General features: G+C 38.3%; 1 protein-coding gene across 1 annotated transcript in view; it reads right to left on the bottom strand.

The window, feature by feature from the left end:
• LOC126101320 (uncharacterized) overlaps window positions 1–22,874 on the bottom strand; it is a 366,030-nt gene that overhangs the window by 312,133 nt on the left and 31,023 nt on the right. The window contains exon 4 of the mRNA XM_049911994.1: window positions 17,985–18,512. Within this exon, the coding sequence (XP_049767951.1) occupies window positions 17,985–18,512 (528 nt within the window). The remainder of the gene's footprint in view (window positions 1–17,984; window positions 18,513–22,874) is intronic.

Below are 22,874 nucleotides of genomic sequence, written 5' to 3' on the forward strand. Positions count from 1 at the left end.
GAAGTGTTTCAATCAGAGTGACCCCTCTAGGCTCAGTAATAGGTGACAGACTTCAGTTTATTGGTGGAATGGAATGAGTCTACAAAGAACACTGCTTACAAATCACTTGTGCCACTCGTCCTAGAATATTGCTCAGGGATGCAGGACCAACACCAGCAGAACTAATAGGGGATACTGAACATATACAGAGGAGGGCAGCATAAATGGCAACAGGGTTGTCTGGTCCTTGGGAGAGTCTCACAGAAATGCTGTACAAACACTTAAAGACACATGCAAACTATTTTGAGAGAGCCTACTAACAACATTTCAGGAACCAACTTTAAATGATTTTTCTAAGGATATACTACAACCCCACATGTATCACTCCCATGGGAATTGCAAGACCATGCTTAAGCTAAAACTGGACAAAGGTGTTAAGCAATCATTCAGCCCACACTCCATACATGAAGGGAATGGGATGAAGCCCAACTGGCACAATGGGAAGAGCCCCTGCCCTCCACTTCACAGTGGTTTGTACAATATAGAGTAGGTGTAGATGTATAAAAATGGAGGCACAACAAAAGCATAAGAAAGGTCTATGCTTTGTGGTTGTTAAAGCCAACAGTAACAACTATGAAAAATTATAGTGGAATCAGACTATATGATGGAGTTTATAGAACATATGTCCCAATGCTGAACTATAGACAAAAAGTAATATTAGAAAGCTTGTAAATCAAAGAACAAATGGGTTTTAGAACTGAAGGTTAACAATGAATGCTTGGCTGCTATTTTCATAATCAAACTGAAAATAGAAAGACACAGATCATTTAACAGAGAGACTCACTTGGAATTTCAATGACCTCAAAAGTCTTACTTATTGTTAACAGAGAAAAGCTCTGGGGTATTTTGAAAAAGAGGGCATACACCATTTATCTGACAAATGCATCAAAGGATTTATAAAAGAACACAGTAATTTCTGCAGAAATAAACAGCAAATGAACAGAATTTACTACAAGTATGTTACAAATGCTATGTGTTGTATATTTTGTCCAACTGATTTGCACAGTATTATCTTGACAAATTTTACATCACTGTGAGATGATCCTTGAATGCATGGTCTATGCAGCTAGGAAATGTATACTGGAAGTGACACATAGGGGGATTGTAGTACACTCTTAGAGTCAGCATTTAAAATTGGTTCTTGAAATTTTGTAAGTAGACTTTCTCATGATAGTTTGTCTGTATCTTCAAAAGTGTGGCAGTTCAGTTTGTACAGCATCTCTGTGACATTCTTACTCTCTCTCTCTCTCTCTCTCTCTCTCTCTCTCTCTCACACACACACACACACACACAGGTTTAAGTTGACTTTTATTAGCTGGCTATCTTATACCGTAAACACAAAAAGATGAGCAATCAAATAGTGAACCTTTGTCATGGAGATAACTTTTATAGAATATGAACTGAAAACAGAGAAAAATAGAAAAAAAAAGAATTTTCAGAATATCTCACAAGAAAAAAAAGTTGTTGTTAGTAACACAATAATGTAACAACTTAATTATTTTAATTACCTAAACTGATATATTCCTTTATCTATGATACTGACTTAGATAAAGCACTATCCATGTAAGTGAATGTATGCAGGAAAAAAAATGCAATGGCAGGTCTTACGCTGTTATAGTGAATTATGGGCCATAAGTAGAAAACATGAGATCAACAGCCATGTATTTAGAAATGATGTGTCTAAGAAAGGAGACAGTATGTAAAAGAACAAACACACTTTGGAATGGTTGGAAGAATGCCTCTCAAGATAAGGAACTATGTATGAAGGTGACAAAATAGTATACACAGAAAAACAAAACTGTGAGTGTCACAAGCCTACTACCTAAAGATAAGATAAAGAAGGTTAGAATGAATTAATTGTTCATGAAATTAAGAAGTTACTTACTTTTCTCTGTTTCTGGAGATGAATGCCACAATTGTATATTTACGTATATTAGAAAAAATCCATAGTCACTGACTAATTAAAAACTTATCTGAAGAGTGGCCTCATCAAGTCAACACAATGTTTAAAATCTTGGTTGCCAGAAACATTTATATTTTTTAGTGAGACAATGATTTGTTGTTTTGTCTAATGGTACTATTTTTGTAATTGCTGTCTGCTGGAGTAAATATAACTCATATGTAACTGGCACCTATGAGCAGCTGGGATGTTTGGTGCCACTATGAGAAAGTAATCACTGGCACTGGTGACCAAAAATGCAAATGTGCCATAATTTTTGGCACAATTACTAACTGGGAACTCAGTTTCTATGGCCTCAGTGTTTTTCTTTGTTGTTGTATTATGTATTATGAGTAGTTTTTCTTTGTTTTTGAATGGTTTTATTTTTTATAACAGAGTACTAGATTTTATAGTATTTGTGATAATGGATTTTTAACTTGTGGGAGCTTTTCCTGGCACAACCAATGTAGCCAACCAGCACGTTCTATTCCAGTCTTGTCATGGGTATATCCCACCTTCATAACTTGTATCATCTAGATCCTAGCACCAACCAAAACGTTTCTAAATCAGGTACATGTGGACTGCCTCCAAAATATTCTCCCTCTCTTGCCACACCATTCCATTCCATCTCTACCTGTCCTTTGCCTCTAATAGTTCTTCTTACCCACTCCATCCAAAAAGAGCTCACTCAGCTGGGCAGCAAGGTTGGAAAAATTCAGCTGTGTATGTAAATGTGTGTGTATGTGCTTTAGAAAAAAACTGAAGTTTGTAACCTGAACTACCATGTTCAGGTTTTTTTCAAGTGAGCATCTGCTGTTCAGTATCTCATCTATATTTCAGAAGTAAGGTTCTGTTGGCTGAGAGAGTTCAAGAGATAGTTTAGTTAACTCCCCTAGCTGGCCAAATATTGATGATGAAAATTTCTTGCATCACCGGAATTTAAGTCAAGTTTCACATCACAAGCATTCAATAGCTGTCATAGCTATGGAGCTAAGTATGGTGGATAGTTATCACTACTCATTCTAGTATTTATATTTTGCTAAGGATTCTGCAGTACTATATTAAATGTATGTGGTACACATCTACATATGGTATGTGTCATAAATAGTGCAACTGACTGAATGACTATGAAGGAGAGAGAACAAAAAATAGAAGTAATAAAAACGAACTATGAAACATTTCCTTTACAAACTGTTAAATTTCAGCAGAGAATAAGCAAATCTCACAAATCAGTGCATCAATGTGTAATGCAATAGAGGAAGCACTAGGAGTTGTTGTTGCTAGTGGTGACAAGTATGCAAAGCAATCCAAACTACTGCATAAAGAGGAACAACATAGGAAAGAAATAATAATTGACACTGTGATTGAATCAGCATACTGAAAGAAAATTACTTGAGAGTTATAATAAGTTGCTGGTTACAGCAAAATTGAATTTCAAGGCAGTTGGAGTAACTATGATAAGTAATTTTAAGGAGTAGCGCACAAAATTATTTCAGAAAGTAAGAATTTCCATATTGTAACTAAATTATTCACATTTTGTTCTGTGGTTGCTCTTTATTTGAACTTTAAAGGTATTGTGCTCCCTTCTGGGATACAAATATTACAATAGAACAGGCACAACTCATAGTTAAAAGAGACAGAGCTGCCCCAAAATATATATTCAAATACATTTCACGAAAATGGATTACAGAATTTAAATTCTCAGGAAGGATTTCAAATATTTCCATGACAAATTTACATAATGACAGACAATGTTTCTGGAACTGTTACAGATCAGATTTGAAGTGACATTTTCAAACAGGTAATAGCTACTTTAAGGGTGCACCTTGAAATGACACTCATCTCTATTTACCAGAGGCTTAGGGGCAGGGCTTCCACAGAGAACAAATCTTATGAGGCCCCCTGAAGACTCAGTTCCTTCAGCCTAGCCATCCTACATTAGGTCTATGTCTCAAGCAGAACTTGGGAGATGCCATATTAGATTTCATCCTATTTGGTGGGTTTTATATTATAATATATGGCCTATGAATATCCACTACTTCAAAGCACCAACACACTAAAGAAGCTCTCATAGACCTGTCATTATTGATATGGTTTTTGTAGGAAAATGGTGGGAAATGTCATATTGGTGCTCAAAAATTTTCAGATTTTGTTGTTTTCAAATTATATCTGCATATAATTGCATATGCTTCTATGGCCAGAGTCAATCGACATGCAAGTTTTCTGTGTGTACTACGACGTCAAGTTGTATGAAACTACTGATGAAGAAACTCAACGTTTCAGACACAGTTGCAGCGGCCTTCTTCTGCGTCTACTGGTGTGTGTTATGAGACTATGCCATTTCAAGACAATGACTCATTGAAGACAATGAAGTGCCAAAGTGCACAGCGGTCTTGTGGATAGAGATATGTACTTACAATGGGCATAAGACATTCTTCGCATCCTCCTTTCCTCATTTTTTTCCCTCCCACTTTTGTGTATTCTGAAACATTCTGGGATTTTATTATTAATTTAATAGAAGTATGTTCTGTAACATTAGATGTTATGTAGGTATAAGAGCTCTCTCTTGCAGGAGTGTGTATTTCATTGTGTAAACATGGGGTTCAATACCATGATTGGTTCCACTGAGTTAGGGAAACTATCCATGTGTCTGCTGAGCAAGTAATGCTTTCAGAAGGTTCAAAGCCAACTAATGGGAGACAGAGATAGGTCATGTGGGGTGTGCAAGTTGGTAAGTGAGACAGTGGCTGTAGCAAAGGATTTCTCTCTTGTCTACAGCCTTCCTGCCCAACAGATGAGTTCACCTGCTCCTCCCATTGAAGGTGACTGGAAGTGGGATCACTACCATCAGGTCCACAAGACTTGTTCCTGACCAGTCACAAGACCTGGTAGAAACACTTGTGCCCAGTGGTACCTTGCCACAGGTTAAATGGCCACCTGTGCTGGATGTGTGCATGGTGTGCTTGCACATAAGTTTGCATTCTGAGCACACCTGTGAGAGCAGTCAATCGGGATGGCTAACTAACGCTCCCAAGTGTGCTATCAGCAATGCACCACTGCCGTTCGAGCCAAGCAGAGGCAAGCTGCTGCAGTTTCTGGACCGCAATGGGCTACATCACTCTGACAGACAGCGCACCACCCCGGGCTGACTCCAGTGAAGTCGCTGCCGACACAGCCATCGTGCTGCTGCTGAGACCAATGCCGCCTTCACTGATGCCAATGCCTCCACCACCTCCAATGCCACTACCACCTCAGTATGATGCAAGTGTTGCAGCATTGCATTCTGCTACTTAACAACTTCGGCAATCTTCTGCTGAGGGATCTTTTCATTATCTAGAATAGAGCAAGAACTCTTTTTGTGTACATCTGCTTGGAAGCAGACCCAGTTTTGTAACCATAGCTGATTTATGTCCTTGTCAACCAGTGGAAAGAACTCAACTGGCCACGGATGAGCCTGATTGCATTACTCTACTGCAACAGCGCATAAGCACACTGGCATTTGAAAAAATAGAGTTAAAGGAATGGCTTAACATGATAACTCACGAAGGTGTATCCAGAGCAGCAACTCCGGGCCCTTCAAGAGCTCCAAAGGTTGAAACTGGAAAACTAGTACCAAACATAGCCTGTACATTTCCAGTCATAGCTTCTGTATCTTCTTTTTCTGGAAAGCCAGATGAAAATGTAGCAACAATTTTTCCAAATGTCAGAGACATGGGACGTAACTGCACATGGCCAGACCATTTTTTGTTAAATGTCACCAAACTGAAGCTTTCAGATGATGTATGAACTTATTTTGAGTCAGTAGACGCATTTCAAAAGCACCCAGTTTTGAATTCTTGGCAATGGGGTTAGCAGGGAGCTACTCCGACAAATGCTGGATTAGCTGTTGCCACAATGGTTTTCCACCCTTAGACAGAAAAGCAGGAAGGGTTTTTAAGCATTTGCCAGCAGAATTAGGGCAGCATCTTGTGGCTCATGCACCCTACGAGGAGACAATACACATAATGAAGTGTTAATTGAAGAAGCTGAAGTGAGAGCAATCAATGTACTCATATGTGGAACCAATCCACAAATAGGGAGTAATGTAAAGGTAGCCTCCCACACTTCCTTGCATGAAGCAGTCAGACTTGGTCTATTACATCAGGAAGCGGGAAGATTTGTATTTGACCTGCCTCACACCAGCTAAGTGCAACACGTGTTCATTACTAACATGAACTATCAAAGATGCAGGAAGCCAACCACACAGCTCACTACTGCTGGGATCCCTGTTGTAGGAAATGCCATACCGCCAGACACAAACAGGATCCTTGCCCACAAAGTGGTCAAATTTACCCAAGAGAAATGTGCCAGCAGGTAACAAAAAAATTAACAGTCAAACAAGAGTACTAATACACAGGGAAATGAGTGTGGAGCAGGTTCTGCTACCAACCCTCAGCCCAAATGAAATATATGTACCCTATAAAGAGGGGAGAGCCCACTTAGGTGGCAAATTTAGTTTTAGAGGGCAAGCTGTTCAGAGAGAAGCCTGTCAAAATTCTTGTGACTACCAGAGTTCAGTTTAGTTTTTTTTCTTTTTTTTCTAATAATGACAGGCATGTGCTAAGACTGCCACATTACAATATAAGTGGACTTGGGGGACGAGATAATCATTCCTGTAGGCACCTGTGCAATAGACTTGCACACTGAAGGAAAAAAGTATATCTTTTGTATGGAAGTAGTAAAGAAACGCAGATGGGACTTTGATGTTATCTTAGGGAATGATTTCCTAACACATTATCAGGCTATGACAGATTCTAAAACACACATATTCAATTCAGTGATTCCATACATTGTTTGAGCAGTGAGGGTGTGTCACAATCGTGAGGAACTTGTGAATGGGGGACCCCCTCGCAAGCCCCAACCGAGCCACAGCTGTAAAATTCAGCAGTGGAATGGGAAGAGTTCTCTGGATCGATATCAAAGACTGGGAAGCACAGAGATCAGACTTTCTGTTCGATCTGCTCACCCAGAATGATTTTCTCAATAGGTTGCAGGTACATGTTAAAAGAGGTTTGAGTGAACCCAAGATTAAAGGGAACAAGTTTAAAGTAGCTAGATGTGTTGACAATTTTGGTCAATGGGATACAAAATACCATATGATACAATTTTGGCCAGTGATGGGGAGGTTATAGAAACTGAAGTAGCAAAGCCAAAACAGATTAAAAAGAAAGATCAGTTAATGAAGAAGTTCGCACACTTGCCTGAATCAAAGCAGCACATTTTGCACCCAGTTTTAGAGGAATATACATGGTTGTTTGAGGAAAGGCAGTATTTGCCAGCTACTGCCCTCATACAGTGCGAAAATCCCATGGAAGACGCAAGACCAATTGCACAGAAAGGATATTGAATACCATACCATCTACAGTCTGTTGTTAAAGATACATATTGTTTAAAAGCATTGGCTGTGGAGATAATTCAACCCTCTGCAAGTCCGTGCTCAAGTCCTATTGTTGCTGTGCACAAAGAATCAATCAATGGGGAAAGAATCTATCATCTATGTGTCGACATGAGGGCAGTAAACAAGGTTACCACACCTGATACCTATCCACTTCATGTATCGATGAGACCTTAGACAGATTAGGAAACTGGAAATACTTTACCACCCTTGACATGCATTTTGGATATCGTATCATAAGATTCCGACCGAAAACTATTTTTTTGGTTCTGTCTGGACTGCATGTATTCTTAGACATGTTTTTTGGTCTAACAAATGTGCCTGCCACTTTTCAAAGATTTACCTAGCCGAGATATTAAGAAATGTATTGTTAACACCAAAATGCAAATTTAAGTTTAAAGCTAGAAAATTGTTCTTTTCCATAGTCATAGGTTCAGTACCTGGGAGATGTCTTTAGTTCAGAAGGAGTTAAGCAGATCCGAGGCTAACTGAGGCAGTGGATAATTTCCCAGTGTCATAAAAATTAAAGAATTACCATCTTTTCTTAGCTTAGCCAATTATTTTTATCAATTTGTATAAGATTATGCTATAACAGCAAAACCACTGACAAGTCTATTCAAGAAGTTACAGTGTTTGAATGGACAGAGAAGAGTGAGACAGTGAGTAAAAAAATTAAAAACAATTTGACTAGTTCACCTCTTTCAGTACATCCAGACTTTCAACGGATGCATTGGATTACTTGGTTGGGGCCGTTTTGAGCCAGCAAACTGATGGTGAGGAAAGACCAATACGTTATACCTCCAGGCAAATAAATTCTGAAGAAATTAACTACAGCACTACTTAGAAAGAATTGTTAGTTCTCATCTTTGGCATAAATTACTTTATATGCTGCTTTTATGGATGCCATTTCACTGTGGTTACAGACTAAGCCACACTAGTTTGTATGGAAATACTGATGTGCTTAGCAGAAAAAGTAAGACTTATGCAAACAGCTGATGTCTCACTAGAAGAACTGAAAGATTTACAAGAGAGACGTTGAATGCCATCAGGATGCATCACTCTCTGATTTTGCCGTAGAAGACGGTATAGCACGTTGCAAAACCCCATTGGGTAACAGAGAAGTATTACCAAAAGAATGAAAACAATGAATAATAGCACAGTGTCATAACATTTTACAGGCCTGCCATAATGGGCAACAAGCTAATAATGCAAGAGTAACCTCAAATTACTGGCAGAGAGGTCGACAAATAAACGTTTCGAAGTACATAAAAATTGTCTGCCTTGTGCACAACGAGCGCGCCTCCATCAGGAACTAAATTCCTTTGAAAATATTAACAGTAGCATCAAAACCATTTCAAATTGATGCCTGATATCTGTGGCCCATTTCCACAAAGCACCAAGAATAATAAATATATATTGTCAATTACTGATCACTTTTTCAGATACTTAATTTTGATACCACTTGCAGATATGACCACTGAAACTGTTGCTCGTGCCTTTTTCAATCACTTGGTACTGCCATTAAAAAGTCCCAATGCAATACTCACTGACCAAGGATCAAGTTTCATGTTGGCACTGTTTGCACAAGTTTGCAAAATGTTATGAATCAAAGAATGGTGAACTACACCCTTTTGCCCTAAAGCCAATGGGTCCTTAGAGCAAGTGCACAACACTACTGTGTGAATGTTATCATATTATGCACTGAAAACACAATTAGATTGGGACAGATATGTAGCATTTGTCACTTCTGTGTACAAAGAGTCATGTCCATCAGACAACAGGATACTCCCCATATGAAACCATTTATGGGAGACCCATGAATTCACCTCCTGAATTGACAAAATGGGCCTGGCATCAATGTTGGCAAAGTGAAAAAGATAGTCTGCCGTCTCAAACAATGTAAATTTAAGCATAGTAATTATAAAGCCACACAAAAACAATTGGAACATAGCAAACAAAGGCACTATGCTTCCTGAATAGAAGCCTGGTGATTTGGTATTGCTTCAGAGTCCTGTGGTGAAGAAAGGGTGAACCAAGTTCACTCCTCCTTATGAGGGCCCTTACCCACTCTTACAGGTAACATCTCTGTAAATGCTGAAATAAGGTTATCCAATCATACTATCATAAAACATTCTGACTGGCTAAAGCCATATCAAGGATGAACTGCATCGTCTCGATTAGCTCTGCCTGCCTCTCCTTCCAAAACAACTACAGCATGCAAAAATGCTGCAACAATAAAGCCAAAGAAAAAGAAGGATTGGCTGATGCCAATAACATCAATGTTATTGCTGAATGAAGTTTGATGGAAGTTTTATTTATGCAACATACTGGGAGGATGAAGACCATTTCCAAGGAGATGTGCTGCTGCCCTCTGTACAGAGTATGAATTTGCTTGCGCTTTTCATGTTTATGACAATATGTGTTTGTATTTGTGTCAGACAAAAGACCTCTAGAAACTGATGTAAGATGTCATAAAAGGTCTCTCAAATGCTTACCAATAAACATCAGACAGGAATACATACTCACAACTCACATCTTAACATTAAATAATTCAAAGACTACAAATTACACTCCATTAGAGGATCTATCAGAAACTACCTCTTGTGCTACAACTTGAACACTTTTGGAGAATAACTGCTTAATTTTATTGAGTCATCCATCCTACAGGAGGAACCCACATTGAATTGCATATTCGATATTGTGCTACATTTTAGTCTAATGTTCATTCTCAGTTAATTGCTACATAAAAAAAAAGAGATTGAAGCTACCTGAGCAAGGAAATAACACTGTTATACTGTAATTACACATAACCTGCAACACATATGAGTTTATGAATACTTCATTGTATCTTGATTTTATGAATGAGCCAAGACCTACACACTTGAGTGAAACATCTGTACATCATAACACCACTATTTTACACTTTGTTTGAAAACTTTACATACACTGTAGCTCTACCTGATAGAGTCAACTACAAACGTATTCAGCAAGTGATTTATATTGCCATGAGAATGCTTTTAAGGATATTTATGTATGATATAAAACAGCCAAGCTCAATGTTTATAACCACAGATTACACATTTATTCAGGTTACTTGATACAGAAGTGAAATAATTCATATGAACCCTTGAGTTCTTCATCACATTAATGCTTTCTACATCTACATCTACATCCATACTCCGCAAGCCACCTGACGGTGTGTGGCGGAGGGTACCCTGAGTACCTCTATCGGTTCTCCCTCCTATTCCAGTCTCGTATTGTTCGTGGAAAGAAGGATTGTCGGTATGCCTCTGTGTGGGCTCTAATCTCTCTGATTTTATCCTCATGGTCTCTTCACGAAATATAAGTAGGAGGGAGTAATATACTGCTTGACTCTTTGGTGAAGGTATGTTCTCAAAACTTTGACAAAAGCCCGTACTGAGCTACTGAGCGTCTCTCCTGCAGAGTCTTCCACTGGAGTTTATCTATCATCTCCGTAACGCTTTCGCGATTACTAAATGATCCTGTAACGAAGCGCGCTGCTCTCCATTGGATCTTCTCTATATCTTCTATCAACCCTATCTGGTAAGGATCCCACACTGCTGAGCAGTATTCAAGCAGTGGGCGAACAAGCGTACTGTAACCTTTGTTTTCGGATTGCATTTCCTTAGGATTCTTCCAATGAATCTCAGTCTGGCATCTGCTTTACCGATGATCAACTTTATATGATCATTCCATTTTAAATCACTCCTAATGCGTACTCCCAGATAATTTATGGTATTAACTGCTTCCAGTTGCTGACCTGCTATTTTGTAGCTAAATGATAAAGGATCTATCTTTCTGTGTATTCGCAGCACATTACACTTGTCTACATTGAGATTCAATTGCCATTCCCTGCACCATGCATCAATTCGCTGCAGATCCTGCATTTCAGTACAATTTTCCATTGTTACAACCTCTCGATACACCACAGCATCATCTGCAAAAAGCCTCAGTGAACTTCCGATGTCATCCACCAGGTCATTTATGTATATTGTGAATAGCAACGGTCCTATGACACTCCCCTGCAGCACACCTGAAATCACTCTTACTTCGGAAGACTTCTCTCCATTGAGAATGACATGCTGCGTCCTGTTATCTAGGAACTCCTCAATCCAATCACACAATTGGTCTGATAGTCCATATGCTCTTACTTTGTTCATTAAACGACTGTGGGGAACTGTATCGAAAGCCTTGCGGAAGTCAAAAAACACGGCATCTACCTGGGAACCCGTGTCTATGGCCCTCTGAATCTCGTGGACGAATAGCGCGAGCTGGGTTTCACATGACTGTCTTTTTCAAAACCCATGCTGATTCCTACAGAGTACATTTCTAGTCTCCAGAAAAGTCATGAACACAATACGTGTTCCAAAATTCTACAACTGATCGACATTAGAGATATAGGTCTATAGTTCTGCACATCTGTTCGACGTCCCTTCTTGAAAACGGGGATGACCTGTGCCCTTCTCCAATCCTTTGGAACGCTACGCTCTTCTAGAGACCTACGGTACACCGCTGCAAGAAGGGGGGCAAGTTCATTCGCGTACTCTGTGTAAAACTGAACTGGTATCCCATCAGGTCCAGAGGCCTTTCCTCTTTTGAGCGATTTTAATTGTTTCTCTATCCCTCTGTCGTCTATTTCGATATCTACCATTTTGTCATCTGTGCGACAATCTAGAGAAGGAACTACAGTGCAATCTTCCTCTGTGAAACAACTTTGGAAAAAGACATTTAGTATTTCGGCCTTTAGTGTGTCAACCTCTGTTTCAGTACCCTTTTGGTCACAGAGTGTCTGGACATTTTGTTTTGATCCACCTATCGCTTTGACAGAAGACCAAAATTTGTTAGGATTTTCTGCCAAGTCAGTACACAGAACTTTACTTTCGAATTCATTGAATGCCTCTTGCATAGCCCTCCTCACACTACATTTTGCTTCACGTAATTTTTGTTTATCTGCAAGGCTTTGGCTATGTTTATGTTTGCTGTGAAGTTCCCTTTGCTTCTGCAGCAGTTTTCTAACTTGGTTGTTGTACTACGGTGGCTCTTTTCCATCTCTTACGATCTTGCTTGGCACATACTCATCTAACGCATATTGTACGATGGTTTTGAACTTTGTCCACTGATCCTCAACACTATCTGTACTTGAGACAAAACTTTTGTGTTGAGCCAACAGGTACTCTGAAATCTGCTTTTTGTCACTTTTTCTAAACAGAAAAATCTTCCTACCCTTTTTAATATTCCTATTTACGGCTGAAATCATCGATGCCGTAACCGCTTTATGATCGCTGATTCCCTGTTCTGCGTTAACTTTTTCAAATAGTTCGGGTCTGTTTGTCACCAGAAGGTCTAATATGTTATCGCCACGAGTCGGTTCTCTGTTTAACTGCTCAAGGTAGTTTTCAGATAAAGCACTTAAAAAAATTTCACTGGATTCTTTGTCCCTGCCACCCGTTATGAACGTTTGAGTCTCCCAGTCTATATCCCGCAAATTAAAATCTCCACCCAGAACTATAACATGGTGGGGAAATCTACTCGAAATATTTTCCAAATTATCCTTCAGGTGCTCAGCCACAACAGCTGCTGAGCCAGGGGGCCTATAGAGACATCCAATTACCATGTCTGAGCCTGCTTTAACCGTGACCTTCACCCAAATCATTTCACATTTCGGATCTCCGTCAATTTCCTTCGATACTATTTCACTTCTTATCGCTATAAACACGCCTCCCCCTTCACTGTCCAGCCTGTCTCTGCGGTATACATTCCAATCTGAGTTTAGGATTTCATTACTGTTTACATCTGGTTTCAGCCAACTTTCTGTCCCTAGTACTATATGGGCGTTGTGACTGTTTATTAATGAGAGCAGTTCTGGGACCTTTCTATAGACGCTCCTGCAGTTTACTATTAGCACATTAATATTGTTATTCCCTGTTGCATTTTGCCTACTCCTACCTTGCCGCGTCTTGTGCCTACTTATGAAAAACAACTAAAACAATAAGAAATTTGTAAAGGTTAAGTTTACTGCTGCCAGCCTGGAGAGAGCAGAACTATGAATTGTCCCTATAAGTCATCAAACTGTACCATCACATACAGGTCACTCATTAACTGCTTTTTAGTCCACCTCCATAAGAATATGGGTAAAAATAAGAGTTGAAAAGTTCTGCCACCACTATGCATGATGTTTGAAACAGTAGCAGATTGTACAAGCATGTGACTCCGTGATGTCAAAACAGCAAAAGGGCTGCCACGTGAAGTCACAAAGCCTTTAGCCACAAGCTCCGCAGGTGTTCCTCATGTCAGCGAGTTGCCTGTGCAAGGATGCACACGTGCGCCTCATGCTAACTTTCCAAACATCAATAGATGAATTCTTCTCACCAGCTTTGTAGGTTGTATCATACTCTAACAATGAAATTCTAAAATGGGAAATTGAAAACCCACTTGTCATGTGAATAGCTATGCATTTTCCTAACAGCGTGAATAAAATCAATTTTAGAAGGTACAATGCTCACCAGGTAAATTAGCAGAATCCTTGCTTAGCAAGCAAATATTTAAGCCCCTTTTGGAGGAAAGAAATAAGCATATCGTAGACCTCTCATGCAACTTAACTGTGTTGTGTGACTGGCACCTCAGGATATGAATGACAATAGCCTTGAACAATTGGAATTATTCCAGCCCTCTTCCGTTACTGACTGCCGGCAGATCTGGCCGCCCTATTGTCACCATAACCACAGCAATTGACGGGGATTCACATTTTAGCAGGTGCCACTAGAGCATGCCCTTTCGCAAAAGTTCTCACTATGTGAGATAGATGTAAAACAATACACTACAGTATAGTCAGATCTTGCCAGGCAGATCAATGTCTAACACAGACTTCAGTCCAGACAGTGATTTGTAATGGAAATGCAAAATTGTGAAATTTTACTTTGCAGCATACTTATTATTGGCAATATGTAGTAACGTTTCACTGAGTCGAGACAAAATTTGTCATTTGTTAAGGGCTGCACTTGAAATGGGAAAGCCTGAACCTCTAAAGCAACCATGCCTAACACTAAAAATGTCACTTAATACACATGACCTTCCTTTAGGTTAAGATATGAAATCTATTTCTAGTAATTTGTCCAGTTCTGCTACAGGTCTAATCATACCAGATTTATAAACAGAAAACTTGAATCTGTTAACTTTAAATATCATGTGTTTACTAACTGTTATGAGTTGTGTAAATTTTCTGTAATTCATGTCCTTTGCAATCATGCCTTTAATAGGAAATTGATGTATTTCTAATGATAGTCATTATTACTCTCCAGCCCCCCCCCCCCCCAAAAAACCATAAACTATTTGAATAGTTGACTCCCGTCCATGAGTGCCATACCAGCCTTGACACAGAGACCTTATCACAATGTCCATGTAACCATGCACTGGCTTAGCTACAGACCAGCTAATTGCCTCTACCATGCTCACAGGCACACCTGGCAGACAACTGGCTACTGCAGCAACTCTGACAACATCGCACATTTGGAAGTAACATTGTAAACAAGCCGCTTCAAGAACTAATACTTGTGAACATGATTTATTGCAATACTGAAACATTGTACCTCCTGCCCCTAGCATGTTTTTAACATTTGATTTACACTCTCTATTAGGATAAGTCCCCTTTTCTCAAAACATTAAATGTTAACTAACTTTCGCGAAGCCTCTTCAACAGTTATACATTTCTTGATTATCAAAGATTATCAAAGTTTATTAATGGCACATAACCAGGTCTTTCAGAAGGGGGGTGGAGATTGTACAGCCCAAAGTCGTGTTAAGGCTAAAGGAAAGCATTATTATTATTATTATTATTATTATTATTACTTTTTTTTAAGTTACATAAGGAGCTCCACAGCACTGGAGTTGAATCCCACACTCAGCTCAGCTGAGTTAGGGACAGTAACCACAGAGTGGCTGAGCAAGTAGTGCTTTCAGAAGATTCAAAGCCAAGCAAAGGGAGAGCAAAGATCGGTTATGTGGGTTATGCAGGACAGCCAGCGAGACAGTGGCCAAAGCAGTTGATCGCTGTCTTGTCCATCAGCCCTCCTACCTTACAGATGAATCCTCCTGCTCCTCCCATTCAGAGCTAAATGCTCTCCACCAAAATGTGTGGTGCCATATGCAGTCATAGCAGATAACAGACCAATTGCACTCTGTAGAATAGAAGGAGGAAAAAAATCTCCATTTTTTGGCAACTCCCCTTTTCATTCCATATGCTAGAGTGAACAGGATCAGTCCTAGATGCTGACTTATGCTCCTTAACCCATCCTGACACTACAGTTGTATAAAATGGCGGGTAATGTGATGTGTCGGGTAATAATAATACCTATAGATCTTATCTTGGAGTTGTCTTTTGGTGTTATTTAGAAGCTGATTATAAGATGGAAAGAGTATACAGTATATAAACATTTAACTAGAGTGTGATAATGTGCCCCCAGACTGCCCAGCCCGACTAATACTCTAACTGTGATCTGTAGTGTAACCCAAAGTCTGGGTTAGTTCCAATTGACAATTGTTGTAGTCTTTACCACTTGGTAGCTAGTGATACATTACTACATATGGTAGAGAAATAGGAAGTTGTCGAAAAGTTCTTTAAAGGCTACCAACTTAGGTGTTTTTTCTTACATCTCCCTGTTTGTTCTACTCAAATAAGGATAAGTGCTAATCAAAAGATTAGCACTTATTGTTTTATTCAAATTGTTATTTCTCGCTTCTTGGGAAAACTAATAAAATAACACTCAAAATCCTATATTCTACAATAATAATATTAATTTTTTTTTTTGACAAAACAGCATTACACACGGTTCTTTTTACAGCATTCAGAGTGCAGCTAAGCAAATTTGCATGTTTACAGAAATCTGTAGGAAGGAGATGGCAAAATTGCAAAGAGAAAAATGATGGGGCATTCTGTACTAAATTTTAAAGAATATTACAAAGAAGTGATCAAACTTCGGACTTGCTTGGAAATAATTGTTTTTTCTTGTTTCACATACCAACATAATTGACAAATGTGGAAACCTATGTGACTGATGTACCGAGGAAAAACACATGTGCATTTCAATTATAGAAAAACCACAAGAGAGAACTTAACCATGTATTTCAAAGTGAGGGTGTTCATAAAGCAAAGCTGTAATGACAGACGGTGCTTGTGGTATTTCACTGCTTGCAGACTGTGTCATAAAATGTAATTACGTTATTGTTTATTGATTAATTTGAAGCTTAGCAATCAACAAGATTCAACAATAAGCCAAAGAAGACATATACTAAAGCTTGCACACAAGCATATTACAATATGAAAGCAATAAAATGATCATTACTCATAATCTGCAACTTAAATGCTAAATCAATGTTATACTGAATTAAACAATTGGAAATTACACTCCAATGGGTAATATTTACCCATATCATCTTTTTAGAATAGCTAACAGGGAGAGCAAAACAGATTTTCTATAAGAGAGATCAAATAATCATACAAATCAAAATTAAAAATTGTGGTAAGGTGCTATCAGGTTTATTTTAACTTTAAAACTTCCATAACCGTTTTTAATTTTTTTCCATTTTCATTGACATTTTGTTCTTGTTTGTCCACTCACTAATCACACACAAGAGTAACTTTTCTCCATAATTTTAAGCTTCTTTTGCTACAATTTTTTATAAAGGTATCACAGAATATGTTAGCATTATCTTCTAACAGCTATTCAATATGCAGTATATGGTCCCTGCATGTTTAGACACTATCTCTAAAGATCTTCTTTTTTAACGTTCTTATTCTCTTATTTTTCTGTTTAATTTAGTATTCAATCATACTGTAGCAAGAAAAGTCTTTCCTTATGACATGGGTATTTTGTGTTACAGAAATAAATTCTACAGTTGTTAAAAAAATGTTTTATTCCTGATCAACGACACTAACTTTTAATTGAAAAGAAAATGTTCAACTTCTATGGCCACAAAAATAATAAATAAAAATAAGTTACAAGTAGAAAATGTCCAGATCAATAAAATTGAAACTTATCAATAACGTAGTTGGCCATTAATACATACTTTCACACTATTCCATCCCTAGTAATTTTTATGACTACTATTTTTCTTTTTTCAGGCATAGAAATTGTAGGAGGAAGTGAAACAAAGCAAATATAATGACGTGAAGCCTTGTGGTATATTGCAGTACGGTTTCTTGCAGCTACTTACAGAAAGATACAACAGCATGCGATGTGGGTTTACTTCCACAATATTGGATTATTTGGAGGTAATATATACACAAATTATCAAATGATCAGCATGCAAACAGCTTCAGCACTGTCAGTGTTTTAAAGGCTTTACATCTAACAAGTTTACTTAGGCGAGGCCTGTGTTACTGCAGTGACAACCTGGAAGACAGTGCTCTCATCTTCACAGCCATTGTAAAAAGCAAACTTAGAAAACTGTCTTTATGGCCTTCCAGTGCACATCCCCAGGAAAACCATACAGCAGCACACTGAATGTACCATTCCAGCCACTGCTTTTTATGGGCAAAAACAAATTCATACTCACCTATGGTGGATCGTGTCTTGTCTAGTTCAGCAAGAATCCGATTATCCTGTTCAATCTTGGCCATGATGCGGTCAATTTCTGAGGAGGTGGCTGTCCCAGGTTGTTGCTGCTGAGGCGAGGGGTGCGATGTATGATGGCCCAAAGATGGACCGGACCCAGCTTGTGCGTGTGTGCCCGATCCTGGAGCGTCGGCTGCAGCCGTCAGAGGGAGAGGCAGGGATGAGGGAGGAAGGGGACCACGACAATTAGCACCACTTCTACTGAACGCCGCCAGATCCGACATCGAAGGAGCCTTCCATAGCTGGCCCGAGCCAGCAGTAGGGGGCAACATCTGCGACTGCATGCGGTAGCCAGTAGAGCTGCAGCTATCTACAAAGCCTGCTGGCACTGGAGCTGGATTTCCGTGCTCACCGGGCGGGACGGCGTAGCGGTACCCCCCAGCAGTAGCAGTGAAGCCTGATGGAGGGTAGGAGGAAGGGAGGCTGTTCGCCTGCTGAATGCCGCTAGGGAAGCCTGCTACTCCACAACCTATAAATAACATGAGGACCGTGGCAAAGGTTTGGGACAGGCATGTGAAGGGGGCAGGCAGTGAATGAGGGTAAGGACAGGTGTTGAGATATGAATTAGCTCCAGCAAATAAACAAATGAGAAAATATGACTGATGATGAGGTGTGACATTACAAAACTGTTCATGCAAAAAAGGCATGCAAAACACAATTAGGATGGATATCAGAGACATAATGACGAGTTTCCAAAAAAGACTAAAGTATCTTAGTAATGAATTTAAAATTATTTTACAATTACTTTGCACATAACAAAGAATATTATCACAGACAAGACTGTGATAATCAAAAGGAAATATTGAATTATTACTGCTGCACTATATGATATCTTCAGTTTGAGACAAGATTCAAATAATGATACTTAATTCTTTGTTAAAAATCAATTCTACTTGGACATTAATACTCTCTTTTTCACTCTTGATAAACTGTAACTGTGCTATACAGTTAAAAAAACTACATTAGCATTACAAAATTGCATTGATTAACCCAGTGCTATATGTGTTAGCACTTTCTACATATACTGATACTGTACTTCCTTTTACAATGAACAGTCATGTTATTCACATCTGAGAAGAGGGCAGTTAAGTGTAGTAGTCCACACATTTCTTTCTTTCTCTAATTATTGATCTTTATTCTTTGAAAGTCTGTCATTATGTTCTGGACATGAAAAAAATTGCACTCAGATATGATAAGAAACTAAAAGTGCTTCTACTGTGCTGCATTCTCAGGCAAAATGCAACACAAACGTGACAAAAAATAAAGAGAAAAAAAGCATGCATGTCTACTATTTGCATGCAAGGGCAGAGACAAATGTTACCCCTCAGTACACTGTAACAGTTGGACAGTGAATTGAAAATAATAGCTGGAATCCTGATTAACACTGTAAGAAGTTATTACAGACACATAACATACAAAAAGTAAATTCTAAACAGGTGCAACTTACGGACTGACATTCTGAAAGAAAAAACACTGGAATAATAGTACATTTGGTGCACCAAACACATTAAAATTTCAATCAATACACATAATAAACTGCAATGGGGAAACTTAGGATTTGGTAACTGCAGCTGAGGAACACATACAATTTCCATTTCACATATGAAGCCAAATAAAATATTTATCAACAACGAAAATATTTACTTCTACACTTGATACATGTAGTTTTTTTCCACAAAGAAAATACAGAAAGCAGAGCAAAAATAGTTGTATTTCATGGCCATGAAATCTGGGACTGCAGAATCTACATAACTAATTCAGATCCTGAAGTGGGACTTACCATTTCAATGAAAAAAAGATGATTATTTACATCTGGGTCTAGTGTCTGCTTACCCACATGAGTTACGACTAATTGTTTTAGATCAATCAGATGATAATTGCTGAGTATATTTACCAAGATGAAATAACTGAATGTCAAAGCTACAGACAAAATTCTTCTTATGTCCTTAAGATACAACAAATAAAAGTAAACATATGCACATTCCATGTCCCTGCATGAATTTTTTGCATACTTCTTATATTTATAGGTATGCCAATATTGGATTGTGACTCATCACTGTAGTAGTCTGAAGTAGTGTGAAGTGCAATAACAACAAAATAGGATTTTCTAAATTAAAAATTATTTAAATAAATAAAACAGTCCAATAAGGGAATACAGGTAGCAGCACATAACTGATAGAACGTATTGAGAAATTTCAACTTTTTAAGTTGAAAATAAAAAAAAAAAACCAAATACAGGTAATATACCTAGGTAATATACCTACTTGTAAACAAACAGCCATGGTGTTAGAAAAAATGTATCAAAAACCTCATTCACTGGGAGCTAAGACATGGCTGCAAAAATAATAAGTCAGGAAAAGAGTAATTATTAAAATCTTATGTTATAAATTATGCTCACCTACAAGAAAAAGTTTACAGTAACTGTGGAATGCATTATGAGTCACACAAAAAATGACTTTTAAATGGCACTATTTATTTGAAAGCTCTGAAGGCATGTGATCAGCACGTGAACTGGTCTTGTTGATCCCATGCTCAAAGATGTAGAAACACTCAGGTTCTAGACTAAGACAAGTCTGAGGATAGCTCTCCTGAGGCTTAGTGCTATTCTGATGTCTCAAACTCTTCATTCAAGCCCTGGAAGTTTACTGTAGCAGGGGTAGCATTCTCAGTTTCTACTATCACACTGGGTGCTGGGCCATTGCAGTTCAAAGTCAGGTGAAATAATATTGGGAAACATGGATTCAGGAAACTTAGCCAATGGTGTCAGCCTATGAGACATGCACAACTATTTCTATGCTCACACTTTGTTACAAATCATTTTGGCTAAACAAACAGTGAAATGTGTCTTGGACACCAAAATGCTTACAGATACTTTTATTTAGGGCAATGTACTTTTAACTGAAGTTAGGTTTGTGAAGTTAAAAAAGGAGCTAAATAACATCAAATGGCACATAATAAGGTTATTGAAAGATATCCATGGAACTCATTCAGGTCTATGTTCCAATCTGCTAAAATTAAGATGAGGTGTAGAACATATCTACGAATGGTTACAGAAGTTGTTACATTACAGTACATCCCACTTAAAGATGATAACACAGAGATTTAAACTGAAAGGAGAGCAAAAATTTATGATGATGGGAAACTTCGGTATGATATCAGAAGTGACAGAGGTCGAATATTAATAAAAATTGTCAAAAAAAAAGTATGTTTGTCCTTAACACGTTCATCTCGGAGAAAACTAAAAGGAAATGGTCTTAGCAAGAATCAAATGGAATTAAAGATCTAACTGTCTACACTGTATAAATAATACAGCATCTGTACAGAATATGATGATCTTGAATCACTTTAGGATTAATGTGATTACAGACCTTTAAGACCACAATGGTCAAATAATCCCAAGTCCCAGGTTTGATCCCAGTGACAATTTAGATTTTCAATAAAAATCATCAGCAGTGGCAGTTCAAGATTTCTGATATTAGGAGTCACTGTCTTTCTGCCAACAGCCTTATCAAAGACCATGGAGGACTGATAAGAGGTTCAGAGGATCTTCAGGATGAAAGGATTTCAATGATTAGGTTTGGTGATGACATTGTGATCATCAGTAAAAGTGAAAAAAAATTACGGGAGCTGCTGATGCAATGAACAGTCTAATGAGCAGGTAATATGGATTGAGAGTAAACCAAATAATGACAAAAGTAATGAGAAGGGGCAGAAATGAGATTAGCAATAAACTTAACATCAAAACTGAGGGCCACAAAGTAGACAAATCATATGAATTCTGCTGCCGTGGAAGCAAAATAGCACATGAAGAATGAAGCAAGAATGATATAAGAAGTAGATTATCATATGACAAGAGAGCATTCCTCATTTAAAAAATATGTACTCGAATAAAAAACGGGATGAAATTTCAGAGGATGTATGTATCAAGCACACCACTGCATGGACGTGTGCCATGGACAGTGGCAAAAGAGTTTGAGATGTGAAGTTAAAGAACAGTATTGAAACTTAAGTGGACTGATAAAAAAAGAAATGTGGGAATTCTCTATAGAATTGATGAGCGAAAAAATATATGAGAACAATGATAATAAGAGAATGACATAACTTATGTTAAGACATCAAGGAATAACTTTAATAAAAGGTAAAAAAGTATCTTTAAAAAATGAAGTTCAGACAAAAGGTAAAGTCTGTGGCACAAGCCTGTTACTGGATTATTTGCCTGACTGTAAGTAGACAGCAGTCTTTCTATCCTATATGGCACTAGGAGAGTGAGGTGTGGAGGGCTTCTCGCTCCAACTGCCTTTAACCCCTAGGGAAGATCTCCAGAACTCATTTTGATAATGAGCAGAGTGGACCTGGGGCCATCCTGGATGGACTGTGGGCGCTGATGACCCCGCTGTTTAGCACCCGTAAACCTCAAACACACACACACACTGGATGGACTGGAATGAGGAACACCCCCTGCACCTATTTAGAATGGAACCACCATAGACAAATTGGGAAATTATTTTACAAAAGCACTAAGTAAATCCATAAACAATGTTCTAGGTAAGAAGAAGAATAAAATGGAAAGAAAATGATTATTGAAACATAACAGAATATGCTGGAGCAAACAAAATTAATGTGAAATGTCTTTAAGAGGACATGAGAAGGTAAAATGAATACAATGTACTCCTGATTATTTGTGTGTGGATTATCTGGTTTCTGGTTTGCAGTTTATCTGTGCCTCCTTTTTTTAAAAAAATTGTTTTAATACAGGAGATAATCATAAATATAGGAGAGTTGATCAGCCTGTGTGACACTGGCTTCTGATAGTGTTCAGCTAACTGGGAAC

The sequence above is a fragment of the Schistocerca cancellata genome, chromosome 9 (assembly GCF_023864275.1).
Source record: "Schistocerca cancellata isolate TAMUIC-IGC-003103 chromosome 9, iqSchCanc2.1, whole genome shotgun sequence".
Classification (NCBI taxonomy): domain Eukaryota; kingdom Metazoa; phylum Arthropoda; class Insecta; order Orthoptera; family Acrididae; genus Schistocerca; species Schistocerca cancellata.